Raw genomic sequence first — 13,766 nt, forward strand, 5'->3', positions numbered from 1 at the left:
GGAGGCCGCCAAGAGTAAAGCTACTTCCTGTCCTCTGACCTGCTACTTCCTGTCCTCTGACCTGCTACTTCCTGTCCTCTGACCTGCTACTTCCTGTCCTCTGACCTGCTACTTCCTGTTCTCAGTCCTGCGGACTCTGATGGGACACAAAGCGAATGTCACCAGTCTGGGCTTCCACCCGTTTGGAAACTTCCTGGCCTCCAGCTCTGTGGACACAAACATCAAGGTGTGTGTTTCTGTTTGTTTGTGTGTGTGTGTGTGTGTGTGTGTGTAATAAGTGTTGATGTGTTTTCCAGCTCTGGGACGTCCGGAGGAAAGGATACGTGTTTCGCTACAAGGTCAGATCTTCAGATCCAGATCAGTAGTTCTCTGTGGTCCAAGGAGTTGTGTGTGACCTGATCCAGAACCACCTGATCCAGAACCACCTGATCCAGAACCACCTGCAGTGGAAGCCTGGTTCTGGCTCTGAATTACATGTTGCTTCACTTTATGAAGCGACATGGAACATTTTGCTTCACTGTCTTTCCATAACTTTTTTATAACATTCTGAATTTACAAAAAAGAAACGCATCATTATCAGAGTTTCCCCCAGTAAACGGCCCGGCGGGCGCTCCGCTGTGTTTTTGTATTAAAAGATTTTAAGTTGACAGGAAATGTAAAAATATTACATTTTTACATTTCCTGTAAAAATGTAATATTTTTACAGGAAATGTAAAAATATTACATTTCCTGTAATATTTCAATATTTAAACCCACAACTAGTCTTAAAAACAACAAATCAGAAAATACAATTAAAATGAATATTACATATTTCCACTTCTTTAATCAAGTCAGCGGCTCCATCGGGCCCCCAGGGCTTCAGGGGCCATAAATGCTAATATTTTAACACGGACCACAGATAAAATAAATGTACCATTTATTTATTGAGGTTATCAATGCTGCTAAATTTGATTTAATGATTTCAGCTTAAATTAAAAGATTTAAATTGGTTAACATTTAAATGTAAGATTTTAAGGAGCTGACAAGTTTACTTCGTAAAAGTTCAAAGAACAATATTCATAGATTGTTTTGTTAACATAGCAACAATCTGATGCTGTAAATTTAATCTTTGAGTTTGAGCTGTTTGTTCACAAATATAAATTAGTGAACTGGATTATAACTGATTGTTTTTATCTTGGCCAGTTAAACTCCTCCTCCTCTCCCAGATTAAATCCAACACAGAAGCTGTTCGAGGTGCTGATGGGGCCCCTCAGTCAGATTCTGCCCCAGGCCTCATCAGCCTTGGACCGGCCCTGCAGGATGAGTTAAATCTGCTGCACTGAGCAACAAACAGGAGATTTCATTCAATGCTGCTAATGTGGCTTTAGCAGCTCTAACATTTCATGTCTGTTGAGTTTTAATAAGAATCACAGAAACTGTTTTGGTTGCTGGAGTTTATGGGACAAGTTTCTCAGATCTCCACGCATTAAGTCTGACTAAGCAGACAAAGCATCTGAAATGGTTTGATGCACCATTTAACCGGAAAAATAATTCTAAAAATAATAATAAAATAATATAAAACCAGCATGATGCGAGCGCTAAAGCTCCTCACTGGGCTGAACCTGTACGATCAGGTTAGCGCTGGTTCATTAACTGCTAACGCTCCAACCAACCGGGACCACAGACATGAACTTTACAGGGCAGACAGCGCCACACGCTGGGCAGCGCCCGATATAATTCTGTTCACAAAGATAAATCATTCTCATCGCTCCTCAACGCGCAAATGGCTGCAAACAGACACGCAACTACAAGTTACTCCTGCGGTCCACATAGAGCTGCAACCAGAGCTAACGCGGTTCGTTTTAAACTCTCACCTTGATGCGGAGTTCTCCGAAGAAAAATAACTACCCACACTGGGCTGATGTAAATATCCATACGCTGCGGCCGCCTCGGACACCCTGATTATATTTTAAAAGTTTATTGGGTNCCTGCTTCTTCCTGTCCTCAGTCCTGATACTTCCTGTGCTCCGACCTCCTACTTCCTGTGCTCCGACCTCCTACTTCCTGTCCTCCGACCTCCTACTTCCTGTGCTCCGACCTCCTACTTCCTGTGCTCCGACCTCCTACTTCCTGTCCTCAGTCCTGCTACTTCCTGTCCTCTGACCTGCTACTTCCTGTCCTATGACCTCCTACTTCCTGTCCTCAGTCCTGCTACTTCCTGTCCTCAGTCCTGCTACTTCCTGTGCTCTGACCTCCTACTTCCTGTCCTCCAACCTCCTACTTCCTGCTCTCAGTCCTGCTACTTCCTGTCCTATGACCTCCTTCTTCCTGTCCTCAGTCTTGCTTCTTCCTGTCCTCAGTCTTGCTTCTTCCTGTCCTCTGTCCTGCTACTTCCTGTCCTCCGACCTGCTACTTCCTGTCCTCTGACCTCCTACTTCCTGTGCACTGACCTCCTACTTCCTGTGCTCTGACCTTCTACTTCCTGTCCTCCGACCTCCTACTTGCTGTCCTCAGCCCTGCTACTTCCTGTCCTCAGCCCTGCTACTTCCTGTCCTCAGCCCTGCTACTTCCTGTCCTCAGCCCTGCTACTTCCTGTCCTCAGCCCTGCTTCTTCCTGTCCTCAGCCCTGCTTCGTCCTGTCCTCAGCCCTGCTTCGTCCTGTCCTCAGCCCTGCTTCGTCCTGTCCTCTGTCCTGATACTTCCTGTCCTCAGTCCTGATACTTCCTGTCCTCAGTCCTGATACTTCCTGTGCTCTGACCTCCTACTTCCTGTGCTCTGACCTCCTACTTCCTGTCCTCCGACATCCTACTTCATGTTCTCAGTCCTGCTATTTTCTGTCCTATGACATCCTACTTCCTGTCCTATGACCTCCTACTTCCTGTCCTATGACCTCCTACTTCCTGTCCTATGACCTCCTACTTCCTGTCCTATGACCTCCTACTTCCTGTCCTCAGTCCTGCTACTTCCTGTCCTCTGACCTGCTACTTCCTGTCCTATGACCTTCTACTTCCTGTCCTCAGTCCTGCTTCTCCCTGTCCTCAGCCCTGCTACTTGCTGTCCTCAGCCCTGCTACTTCCTGTCCTCAGTCCTGCTTCTTACTGTCCTCAGTCCTGCTTCTTACTGTCCTCAGTCCTGCTTCTTACTGTCCTCAGTCCTGATACTTCCTGTACTCTGACCTGCTACTTCCTGTCCTCAGTCCTGCTACTTCCTGTCCTCTGACCTCCTACTTCCTGTCCTCAGNTTATTATACTGACTGAATAAATGCATTATGAGACATATTTATGAGGTAATTTTATTTCTATAGCACATTTTCAGCAACAAGGCAATTCAAAGTGCTTTACATGAGTTAAAAGGAAATACAAACAAAATAAAGTAAAGAAAGAAGAAGAGAATCTAATGCTGATCTAAAGTCTGTAAACTCGGAGCTCCTGTTCAGGGTTGCCAAGTTTCCTCTGGTCTAATTCCATCTCTGGGTTGGGAGAACAGAGTCTAAAAAGTAATTAATGTTGATCCACAAGTTTCCTCTGGGCTTCTGGTCTCTGATCTAAATAGTGAGTATCGACAGTTCCTGATGGAATAAGCTGAAGAGCGACTGATCTAATTCCTTTTCTGGGTTGAAGTCTAAGCTGGAGAGGTCTGTAAACCATATTTGCCCTTAAACCAACTAAACAACAGTTTAGGGGGAGCTGTGGTGGCGCAGAGGCAAAGCATGACCCACATGTTGAGGCCCTGGTCCTCATGGTCGCAGGTTCGATTCCCGGCCTGGTGGCATTTACCGCATGCCCTCCCCCTCTCTCATTACCCACCTTCCTGTTGAACTACTTTCAGATAAAGGCCACTAGAACCAACATAACATTTAAATTTAGATCCAAAAATTATACATGACCTTTAAAATATATTTTATAAATATATACTTCAGTTTTAAAATAAATGTTATGCAGAAGAAGATGGATAAAAAACAGTTTTCAACTAAATAAGTAGATCTAAAACAATATTTATAGTGTTTCTAGTCATTCTGTCATGAAAAACAATTTATCAGTGATTTATAACTTAACTTATTTAGGGCCACGGTGGAAGATCCAAAGAGCCGATTTTGGCCCCAGAGCCACAGGTTGGCACCCCTGGACTAAACACACCTTATTAGACTTTAATTCAGTCAGAACCGGGGGGTTCTGGATGGGTTCTGGAATCGGTGGATCAGGAAAGCTGCTGTGTCAGGTTCTGGATCGGATCGTCTGGATCAGAGAAAGAGTTCTGATAGAACCTGCTGTAGACTCTGGATCAGAACAGTTAGAGGTTCTGCTGTTTAGTGGTTCTGTGTTCCAGAAGCGGGTTCTGTCTGATATCGGCTCGGTTCTACAGGGTCACACAGAGGCTGTGAGGAGTTTGGCCTTCAGTCCAGACGGGAAGTGGTTAGCCTCGGCTAGCGACGACTGCACCGTGAAGGTAAACATCGACCCAGAACCCATCAGAACCATGCTGCTGTCTGAGGAGCTGACCCAGTCCCTCAGAATCCAGCAGAACTCTGACCGGGTTCTGATTTCTGTAGCTGTTTCAGTAACTTCAGACAGAACTGGGTTGGTTCCGCTCAGCTGGTTCTGGTTCTGTCTCTGCAGCTGTGGGACCTGTTCCAGGGGAAAACCATCACCGAGTTCAAGTCGCACTCGGCGGCCGTCAGCGCAGTCCAGTTCCATCCTAACGAGTACCTGCTTGCGTCCGGCAGCGCCGACAGGTCCGGTTCCGCTCTGCCTCCAGAACATCTGTCAGAACCAGAGAGCTATCTCCATGGAGACCAGAGGTCAAAGGTTGAAGAGGAAGAAACTGATTCTGGGTCTCAACAGATACACTGATAATCTGAAAAGTGTGGTGTGCTCCTAACGCACATTAGAACCTAGCCTGCTTCGACCAGAACCAGAACCTCCCTGACCTGCTGCTGGATCACAATAACATTCACACCACACTTTTCAGATTTTTATTTGTTAGAACTACAAATCTTTTCCTTCCTCTCACCATTTGAGCTCCGCTCTGCTGGTCCAGCACAGAAAGCTAGTCTGGTTCTGGTCAGCCCGGTTCCACTGGACCGGGTCAGACGGCCTCTTGTCTCTTGCAGGAGCATCAAGCTGTGGGACCTGGAGAAGTTCACCATGGTCGGCTCTCTGGAGGGAGACACGTCTGCCGTGAGGTGAGCTCCATCAGCCTGACCTCTGACCCCGCCCTGTATGCCGCGATGACCTCTGACCCCTCCTCCAGGTGCCTGCTGTTCAGCCCGGATGGCTCCTGCCTCTACAGCGGCACCTCGGACTCCCTCCGGGTTTTCGGCTGGGAACCGGACCGATGTTTCGACACAGTTCCAGTCGGCTGGGGAAAAGTATCGGACCTGGCCGTCTGCAACCAGCAGCTGGTGAGTAGCCCCGCCCCCTCCTCAGCGTGGCCCCGCCCCTTCCTCAGCCAGTGTCTCTAACGGCGCCGTCTCTGTCCGTCCCTCAGATCGGCGTGTCCCACCAGCTGTCCAGCGTCTCGTCCTTCGTGGTGGACCTGAAGCGGGTGAAGCGGAGCGGTGGCGCCGTGATCCAGGGTATCGTCCGGGACGACCGGCCGCTTACCAATCCAGCGGAACCCAGGGCGGCGGCGCTGCGGCGCAACTACGACAGACCCGCCACTGCCTGCAGCTCCCACAGGTCGGCAGCGGGGGTCGCCGACCGTCTGGGCCTGTGATGTCATGAGGTTAACAACCGATGTGATGTCATCAGAATGAAGCGCTCGGACACCGATAGGCGGAGCCCCGATGGAGAGAGGCGGAGCCAGAGCGAGGACGAGGCGGAGGACAAGCAGCCGTCGGCAGAGATCCACAACGCCGACGACTACAGAGAGATCTTCCAGCCCAAACACGCCATCTGTAGGTGGAGCAGAGCAATTACCCCTTGCGAGGCCACGCCCCTTCAGATGCAGGCTCCGCCCCTCACTCCACTCACACACACCTAGTGAAGCTGTCATGTTCCTGAGTATTCATTAGAATATGAAAGTATCAATTAGTATTAATTGGACTATCAATTAGAATATTGTTCTGGACTATAGAGCGCACCTCACTATGAGCTGCACCACAAAGTTTAAAAAAAATCTGGAAACATGCATATAAAAGCCGCTGCTCTCTGTCTTCCACAAGAGGGCAGCAGAGGGCTGCGTCTCTAACGCCGAACCATGGATTCGTTCTCATTGAGTTTAGTGCAGCGGCTGTCGATCTGTACTGCCAAATCTTCAGCCCTCAACCTACAAGCTGCATCATATCAACGTCTTCCTGATGTTTCCATGATGAGGGAGGATGAGTTTGACATTTCTCCGTCATGCCTGCTGCTAGCATGTGCTTGTTCTAAATGAAAATCAGCACTTCTTTGATTTCCAATTTTCACTTCCAATGATTCACTTCCTGCTAAAGAGCAGGAAGCAGGAAGCACTTCCTGCTAAAGAGCAGGAAGTGAACCCCCCCTGGTGGTTGAAGAAAAATCCACAGAAAGCCACACCGGGCTACAAGCCGCATGGTTCAATGAGTGGAAAAACGTAGCGGCTTATAGTCCATAAAATATGGTATTAATAATTCTTCTAACTAGCTGTTGCTAGGTAACACATCTACCTGTTGCTAACCATCCAGGTCTGTTTGTCTCTCAGCTCGAACTCCTCCCAGGATGTCGGAGCCGTTTCCAGCTCCTCCTGAAGACGGTGAGTCTTCCTGGAACTCAGCTGCTGCTCAGTAATCTGATTACTTCCTTCCCCAGGCAGAGCCTCACCTGCCCGGGTCAGGGGTCAGGAGGGGTTCTGCTGGCCGGTTGGGTCCGATTCAGCAGAAAGAACCCAGCTGTGGTAATAGCCCTTCACAATAAAAGCGGGGCTTGTTTGTAATTGTTTCCTGTTCCTGTCAGAGAGCGTGGCGGCCGTTGGCCGGCAGCTGAAGGACATGATGCTGCCGTCTCCTGACAAGCAGCAGGTCAGTGAATGCAGCATCATCTCTGCAGCCCCGTTCTGATTGGACCACAGACATGTGACCTCACTGCTCTCTCAGGCTCCGCCCCTCGCCACCTCCACCCCTGTCCAGAGGGTCGAACCCACAGTTGTCGCCGTCACCAAGCCGTGTAGCCCCGCCCCCGGCAGCCAGTCTGCCCCGCCCACCAGGCCGCCACCGTTGCCACGGGTGATCCCGAGCAGCCGCAACGAGCCGCTGGGACTCAATGTGGCCGACTTCCTGCCGGTGAGCTTCCCGGTTCCTCTGAACCATCAGAACTTCCTGTTAGAGCTGCTAACCATGTCTGGCTGCAGTCCCCAGCCAGCCACCGGGGCGGCGCTCTCACAGACGATGGCGCTCTGGCACAGATCAACAAAGGTCACGACACCATGTGTGTGATGCTGAGCAGCCGCCAGCGCAACCTGCAGACGGTCCGGTCCGTCTGGACCCGCGACGACGTCAAGGTGAGCCGCCGCCAACCACAGTAATCTGATTACTTCCTGTCCTGACACAAAGACCGTTTGTCTGCGCAGAGCGCTCTGGACGCTGCCGTGTCCATGAACGATCTGTCCATCGTAGTGGACGTCCTGAACATCGTCAACCTGCAGCCGTGAGACACACACACACACACACACATAGACACACACACACCTAGACACACACAGACACACACAGACACACACACATAGACACACACACACCTAGACACACACAGACACACACAGACACACACACATAGACACACACACACCTAGACACACACAGACACACACAGACACACACACATAGACACACACACACCTAGACACACACAGACACACACAGACACACACACATAGACACACACACACCTAGACACACACAGACACACACAGACACACACACATAGACACACACACACCTAGACACACACAGACACACACAGACACACACACATAGACACACACAGACACACACACACACACTCTTGCCTTGCTGTCTTGGTGGGACTTTCCATTGACTTCCATTCATTTCTACTGATCCTTATCCTAAACAAAACTCAATTCACATCTTAGTCCTAAATCTGACCCCTGACCCAAAAACAGCGTCTCCTCTTGTGCGGAGTGTTTGCGCTCCATCCTTCCTGGGAGCATTTGGGTCGGAACCAGCAGCTTGTGGTTCTGTTTCAGCTCCTTGTGGAAACTGGACCTCTGCACCACGGTTCTCCCTCAGATCGACAAGCTGCTGCAGAGCAAATACGAGAGGTGAGACCCAACCAGAACCAGAACCAGCTGGTGGGTCTGGGTCAGGAACAGAACCTGACCCTGGTTCTGTTTGCAGCTACATGCAGACCGGCTCCACGTCGCTGAAGCTCATCATGAAACATTTCTGGACTCTGATCTGCGATACGCTCAGGGCGTCGCCGGCGGTGGGGGTGGACATCACCAGGGAGGAGCGGTGAGTCACCTGCAGGGGGCGGCACAGGGCCACGGCCCACCTGTGACCTCTGACCTCTGTCTGCAGGCACCAGAAGTGCCGGGAGTGCTGCCGCTACCTGAAGAACCTGAGCAACGTGGTGAAGAACCGGGCCGGCCAGGCCGGTCGCCATGGCAGCGCCTTCAAGGAGCTGCAGCTGCTGATGGCGCCGCTGGACGAGGCGCTGTGACCCACTCTGAACCCGACCAGAACCGCTTCGGAAGGAAAAATGTTTTCCTGTTTCAATGTTGGATAAAGCTCCAGAACCGGGCCGGAGCTCCAGAACCGGGTCTGTTCAGTTTGTTTTATTTCGGCGGTTCAAACTTTTTCAAATTAAATCATTTCCAGAACTTCAAAAGAACCTTTGAATTGAACCGGATCAGAACCGTTCATGAAGCAGCAGCATGGTTCTGCTTATCGACCCGTTTGGCCCGGTCCGAATCAGTGGGGCCCAACAGCAGATCAGAACCTCTGCACCCGAGAGTTCAGTAACCCAACATATTGCAGCATGCTGCCAGCTGATTGGCTCATTATGCACGAAGCTGCTCCATGATTGGACGGCAGGAACCGGTCGGATCGGCTGATTGGCCGATAGAGCTGTGAAAGGAAAACACTGGAAGTTCTGCAACTGAAGATTAATCTGGATTATTACTTCATAAACTGTAATCCCAGAGTGAGAATCTGATTCTTTCAGGTCGTTTATAGAAATTCAAAGTTTGTTTTTTAAATATTCTGACGAAAAGCTGCAGCTGGCAGCATCCAGGTGTCTCACCTGTCCAGGTGTCCGTCTCTCCCAGGAACTGGCTAACCTGGACAATTTAGTTTTATTTTCCATAAATAAAGTTTTTCCTGAGTTTTTTCCGTCTTGCTGAAATGTTTTTTTCTTGTAGGAAAACATTTAGCAGATTAATCTGGAGCTACAACCAAACCATCAGAACGTTTCAGGAAGTTTAATAAAAACATTTAGAAAACAATCAGCAGACAGATGGACTGGATCCCGGCCGGCTCTGGAGCAGAACCACTCCAGAGTCCAAACCCAAATAAGATCCAACCAGATCAGAACATTTACAGGTCAAAGTTCAACTAAATAAAAACAGTTCAGGCAGCGGCCTGCGGGGGCGCTGCTGGGAAACAACCTCAGAGTAAAGTGCAAAAACAGAAGGAATTCTGAGGATTCATTTCGTTCAGTTCAGGAGGAAGAGTCTGCTCTTCTTCATCGTCTGCTACATCACGTCAGAACTCCTCACAGTCCAGCAGCAGTTCTGGTCCGGTTCTGTGAAGTCCGGTCCAAGAAACAGAAGTACTGTCGGTTGTGGTGACGGCCGGGTTCAGTCCAAATCCCGGGCGTCTCCCTGGACGTCCCGCGTTTCTCAGGCGTTCAGTTCAGCTTCAGTCGTCCTGTAAACAGAAACCTGGTCAGAACCTGATTCTGATCCAAAGAAACACGTCCAGTCAGGAACACAACCCGACCCGCAACAGCTGCGGCTCTTCCTCCCGGCCAGCAGGGGGCGCCAGCGGAGGCCCGCCCACCACAGAAACCTCCCAGCATCCTCGGCACCGCGCAGCTCCAAATGTTCATCAGTAAACTTTATCGGACCGGACGTCCAGATTTATTCCAGATTATCTCAGAATGGAGTCAGATTATGGGATGTTTCCATCGGACTGGCTGCAGCGCGGAGGAAGCAGAAACATTCCCAGCATGCATCTTGCCAGCAGCAGTGTGGGCTCAGTTCGCCCTGCGCAAGGCCTGACAGGCACACACACAAGCTGCAGGGGGTGGAGACAACACAGGGCACCATGCCATGCTGAGGTCGCCATGCCAACCCCAACCTACCTGCCCGCCGTCTCCTAGCAACGGGCCGGCTCTGTCTACCTGTCTGTCTGGAAACCAACCAATCAGAGCACAGAATGAAGACACAGAGGAAGAAGGGCAGACGGACAGCAGAGGCGCTCCGTCTCTGGGTCCGCTCCGACCTGCAGCCAGGAGGCACAGCTCAGTTCCCACAATGCACTGCAATACCCACAAAGCACTGCAGGTAGCCCGCAGCAGGCTGCTGGAGCATTTATTAAAGTTGGATGAAAATAAATGAAAGAAGCTCAGACCTGACAGGACACAGTCTGTAAAAGAATGAGAACCTGACTTCCTGTTTAGATACTCTACAAAATAAAAGCCTCTAAGTGAACTTTATTCAATCTGAAAAACCAGGATGAAGATCATCTTCAAACGTTCCTGTTTTTACTCTGGACATAAATAAATAATCCACTTCAATCTAGAAACATGAAGGAATGTGAGGAGGTCAAAGGTCAACAGAGGGGTGTGTACCTGCAGCCAGCTGCGACTGGGAGCGCCTGCGGGATCCGCTGGGCGTCCTGGAGGCCGAGGACAGCGTAGAGCCGGCGCTGCTGGCCCGGGAGATGGGGAGGGGCGCCGGCGTGACGGGCGGAGAGTCCAGCTGGAGAACCAGAGAGTTTATGATGAAGATCAGCTGCAGCAGGCAGCATGCACCGCAGCTACCGCTAGCAGCAGAGATAAGCCTTAGCTTAGCATTTTAGCACACTTTGAAAACATTTAGCACACATTCTGTTCAAGAATTTATCCAGAAATTTTAAATTAGAGGACATTAATTTACTTTGCTCTTATTTCAGCTGAATAAAGTTCAACGTCTGTCGACATTTTGCTTTTAGACTAAAAAAAACAGCTGAAGATGAAATGTTCTGCACTACTGTGGCCATTGCTCAAGATAATCACAAGTGCATTAGTATTAGCAGAATTTATGTAGAACCAATGTTGATGCTTGGATTCTGCTAATGCTATAGCGCTAATTAATGTTAGCATTAATTCCACTAATGCTAGCATGCTAGTGATTAAAATTTGTTCCACTATTGCTAAAGCACTAATGATGAACGATTAAGGCTTTAGCAGATCCAATGCTATTGCTCTGTGCTTTAGCATTAGCACAAGTAGCTTTTTACTGGTTCTGCTGCGCGTGAGGTGGCGGATCCCGGTGCGTACCTCTAGGCTGTCGTGCGTAGGCGAGGACGACGTGGACGAGTTCTCGTGTCTCTTGGACGAAGCGGCAGAGTTGAGCTCCACGCTCCGAACGCGCTGAGCGAACTTCAGCGAACACACCGACTCGCTCACGTTGCCAGGCAACGGAGACACCTGGAGGAACAGCAGCGGTGAGTAGCGGGACGGGACTGCGGCGGCCGGGTTCTGGCCTCTGGACTCACCTGGACCATCATCAGGGTCTTGCTGTCTCCGCTCAGAGAGTCCTGCAGCAGGTAGGTGAGCCGCGAGTTCCTGAAAGGGACGTGGGCGTGTCGGCTGCGCAGCGCACTGATGACATCACCCAGCGCCGACAGCGATTTGTTGATGCACTGCGCTTCCCGGAGCCTGCTGCCCTCTGCTCCGGACTTCCCAATCCGCTCCGACCCAGCCAGGTCCACCAGGTTCAGCTTCCCTGAACCAGAACGATGAAAAACACAGAATCATTTTAACGCCAAAAGATCAGAATGAATGCTAACAAAAGCATGGAGAGGCGCTTCATTCAAAACAAACTCAAAAACCTCAAGAAATAAGTAAGAATGTAAAAGTTATCCTTAAATATTTGTTCACATTTCATTTAATAGTATTTAATTTTCTGACTTCCATACAAAACGGTCTTACTGGCCGTCTCTGATTGGTTACAGTAACTCTAATCTGATTGGCCAACAGCAGCAGAGGCCGGAGCTAAAGCAGGATCATAATGATGTTTGTTCGCGATTCTCGGTGGGAATTTTGGCCTTTCTGGCCTTCCGTAGGCCCGACAGATGGATCCGGACCACCGGTGGTCAGAAAGCAGAACCGGCCTGACCTTGTGTTCTGGTTCCGGTCGTGCTGTTGAACCCAGACACAGTGATGATGAGCAGCGCGTGGGAGCGCGAGCTGTGTTCGTTCAGGTTGGTGCATGCCGTGGCCCGGTTCACCTGGCCCAGCTCAAACACCTGGGGACAGGGACAAGGCCATCAGAACCAGAATCGCTGCTCTGATATCTGGGTGTTTTACTCTGAAAGGACAGACAGGAAGCGGTTACCCTGTTGATGTCCTCAGGGCTCTGGACCGCGATCTCCGTCAGTCCGGGGACGTAGAGCTGCCCGCTGCCGTCCGGGTTCAGCTTGATGTCCAGTTTGTCTGTGGGATTCTGCCTGAGCAGGTCGCTGCAGGAAACAGAGCGTCAGAGCCTGCAGGCGCAGCGCAGGGCAGCAGAGCCCACGCATGCAACGATCAAATCTAAAGCAGAACCAGAACCAGACCCGGTCCTCACCGCAGCGTCTCGTTGTAAATCTCCACCAGGCTGACCACGATCCGATATTCCCAGTCCAGAGTTTTCTCCGTCACCTCGGCGAACAGCAGGCGCAGCGCGCGCTGGTTGATGCCAGGGTCAGAGGTCACGCCCTGCGGACACAAAGGGGGCGGGGCTTACAGGTGAGAGGCGGCCCGGCGCCAGGTGAGGCCAGGTGAGGCTCCGCCCCCTACCTCCATGGTGTAGGTCTTCCCAGATCCCGTCTGTCCGTACGCAAAGATGCAGACGTTGAAGCCGTCGATACAGGAAGTGACCAGAGCCTGCACTTCCTGGAACACCTGGAGGACCAATCAGAGAACAGGACACAGGTGAGACGCCGAGTCAGGGGACCAGAACCAGGAAGAGCCAGGAGGCCTGGTTCTGGAGCCGCTCACCTCCTCCTGCGAGGCCTGCGGCGGGAAGACCTTGTCCAGTTCAAAGGTCATGACCTTTCCCCTGGAGGACAGGTAAAGGACGGCGTCGTCGTCCGAGTCAAAGCTCAGCGCCGTTCCGGCGTCGGCCGAGTCCAGTTCCTCCTGGCTGACGGGTCGGACCCGGCAGAACACCCGGATGTTACCTGGGACCCAGATTTCATGTTAAATGGGCCTGCCATAGGTAGCAGCAACCAGAACCGAGCGGGAGGTTCTGCTGCGGGTCGGACCTTTGAGGCGGACCAGCTCGTTGTGGCATTTCTTCCTCAGGTTCATCTCCCTCTTGTACTTCCTGAGCAGATCCTGGTTGGTGCTGCTGACGTCGCTGATCACCTGGCAGATCTGCAGACACACAGCGGATCAGCCTGGCCGGGTGGAACCGGGCCGGGCCGGGCCGGGCGGAACCAGGCCTCACCTCCTGCTTGGCCTCTCTGATTGCTTTCTCCAGCATGGAGGGGAAATCCTGGACCTGCTTCTTCAGGCAGTTATAGTCGGAGGTCAAAGTTCGCAGGGCTGGCTGCAGGCTCAGCAGGTTCAGACGCACACCTGGAGACGTCATCACCATCACCTTCACCATCACCTTCA

At 51.1% G+C, this 13,766-nt stretch overlaps 2 protein-coding genes across 14 annotated transcripts in view; one reads left to right on the forward strand and one right to left on the reverse strand.

The window, feature by feature from the left end:
• katnb1 (katanin p80 (WD repeat containing) subunit B 1) overlaps window positions 1–9,282 on the forward strand; it is an 11,025-nt gene extending 1,743 nt beyond the window's left edge. For both annotated transcript variants that reach the window (XM_007543347.2, XM_016666823.1), the window contains exons 5-20: window positions 126–226; window positions 297–338; window positions 4,342–4,425; window positions 4,596–4,711; window positions 5,090–5,161; window positions 5,230–5,380; window positions 5,467–5,657; window positions 5,730–5,875; window positions 6,643–6,693; window positions 6,894–6,958; window positions 7,034–7,219; window positions 7,288–7,437; window positions 7,507–7,583; window positions 8,143–8,217; window positions 8,294–8,410; window positions 8,477–9,282. In XM_007543347.2, coding sequence (XP_007543409.1) covers window positions 126–226; window positions 297–338; window positions 4,342–4,425; window positions 4,596–4,711; window positions 5,090–5,161; window positions 5,230–5,380; window positions 5,467–5,657; window positions 5,730–5,875; window positions 6,643–6,693; window positions 6,894–6,958; window positions 7,034–7,219; window positions 7,288–7,437; window positions 7,507–7,583; window positions 8,143–8,217; window positions 8,294–8,410; window positions 8,477–8,618 — 1,766 coding nt within the window. In that variant the 3' untranslated portion in view covers window positions 8,619–9,282. The remainder of the gene's footprint in view (window positions 1–125; window positions 227–296; window positions 339–4,341; window positions 4,426–4,595; window positions 4,712–5,089; window positions 5,162–5,229; window positions 5,381–5,466; window positions 5,658–5,729; window positions 5,876–6,642; window positions 6,694–6,893; window positions 6,959–7,033; window positions 7,220–7,287; window positions 7,438–7,506; window positions 7,584–8,142; window positions 8,218–8,293; window positions 8,411–8,476) is intronic.
• An 82-nt stretch (window positions 9,283–9,364) lies between these two features.
• kifc3 (kinesin family member C3) overlaps window positions 9,365–13,766 on the reverse strand; it is a 36,168-nt gene continuing 31,766 nt past the window's right edge. For 8 of the 12 annotated variants that reach the window (XM_016666818.1, XM_016666819.1, XM_016666817.1 and 5 more), the window contains 11 exons: window positions 13,597–13,727; window positions 13,412–13,523; window positions 13,146–13,327; window positions 12,945–13,049; window positions 12,733–12,863; window positions 12,502–12,625; window positions 12,283–12,412; window positions 11,660–11,889; window positions 11,442–11,591; window positions 10,752–10,881; window positions 9,365–10,402 (listed from right to left, as the gene is read on the reverse strand). In XM_016666818.1, the coding sequence (XP_016522304.1) occupies window positions 10,155–10,402; window positions 10,752–10,881; window positions 11,442–11,591; window positions 11,660–11,889; window positions 12,283–12,412; window positions 12,502–12,625; window positions 12,733–12,863; window positions 12,945–13,049; window positions 13,146–13,327; window positions 13,412–13,523; window positions 13,597–13,727 (1,673 nt within the window). In that variant the 3' untranslated portion in view covers window positions 9,365–10,154. Of the gene's footprint in view, window positions 10,480–10,751; window positions 10,882–11,441; window positions 11,592–11,659; window positions 11,890–12,282; window positions 12,413–12,501; window positions 12,626–12,732; window positions 12,864–12,944; window positions 13,050–13,145; window positions 13,328–13,411; window positions 13,524–13,596; window positions 13,728–13,766 lie in introns of all 12 variants that reach the window. The other 4 variants (XR_001660675.1, XM_016666813.1, XM_016666815.1 and 1 more) reach the window with 4 other exon arrangements.

This window comes from Poecilia formosa, unplaced genomic scaffold (genome assembly GCF_000485575.1).
Source record: "Poecilia formosa unplaced genomic scaffold, Poecilia_formosa-5.1.2 Scaffold802, whole genome shotgun sequence".
Taxonomy (NCBI): Eukaryota; Metazoa; Chordata; class Actinopteri; order Cyprinodontiformes; family Poeciliidae; genus Poecilia; species Poecilia formosa.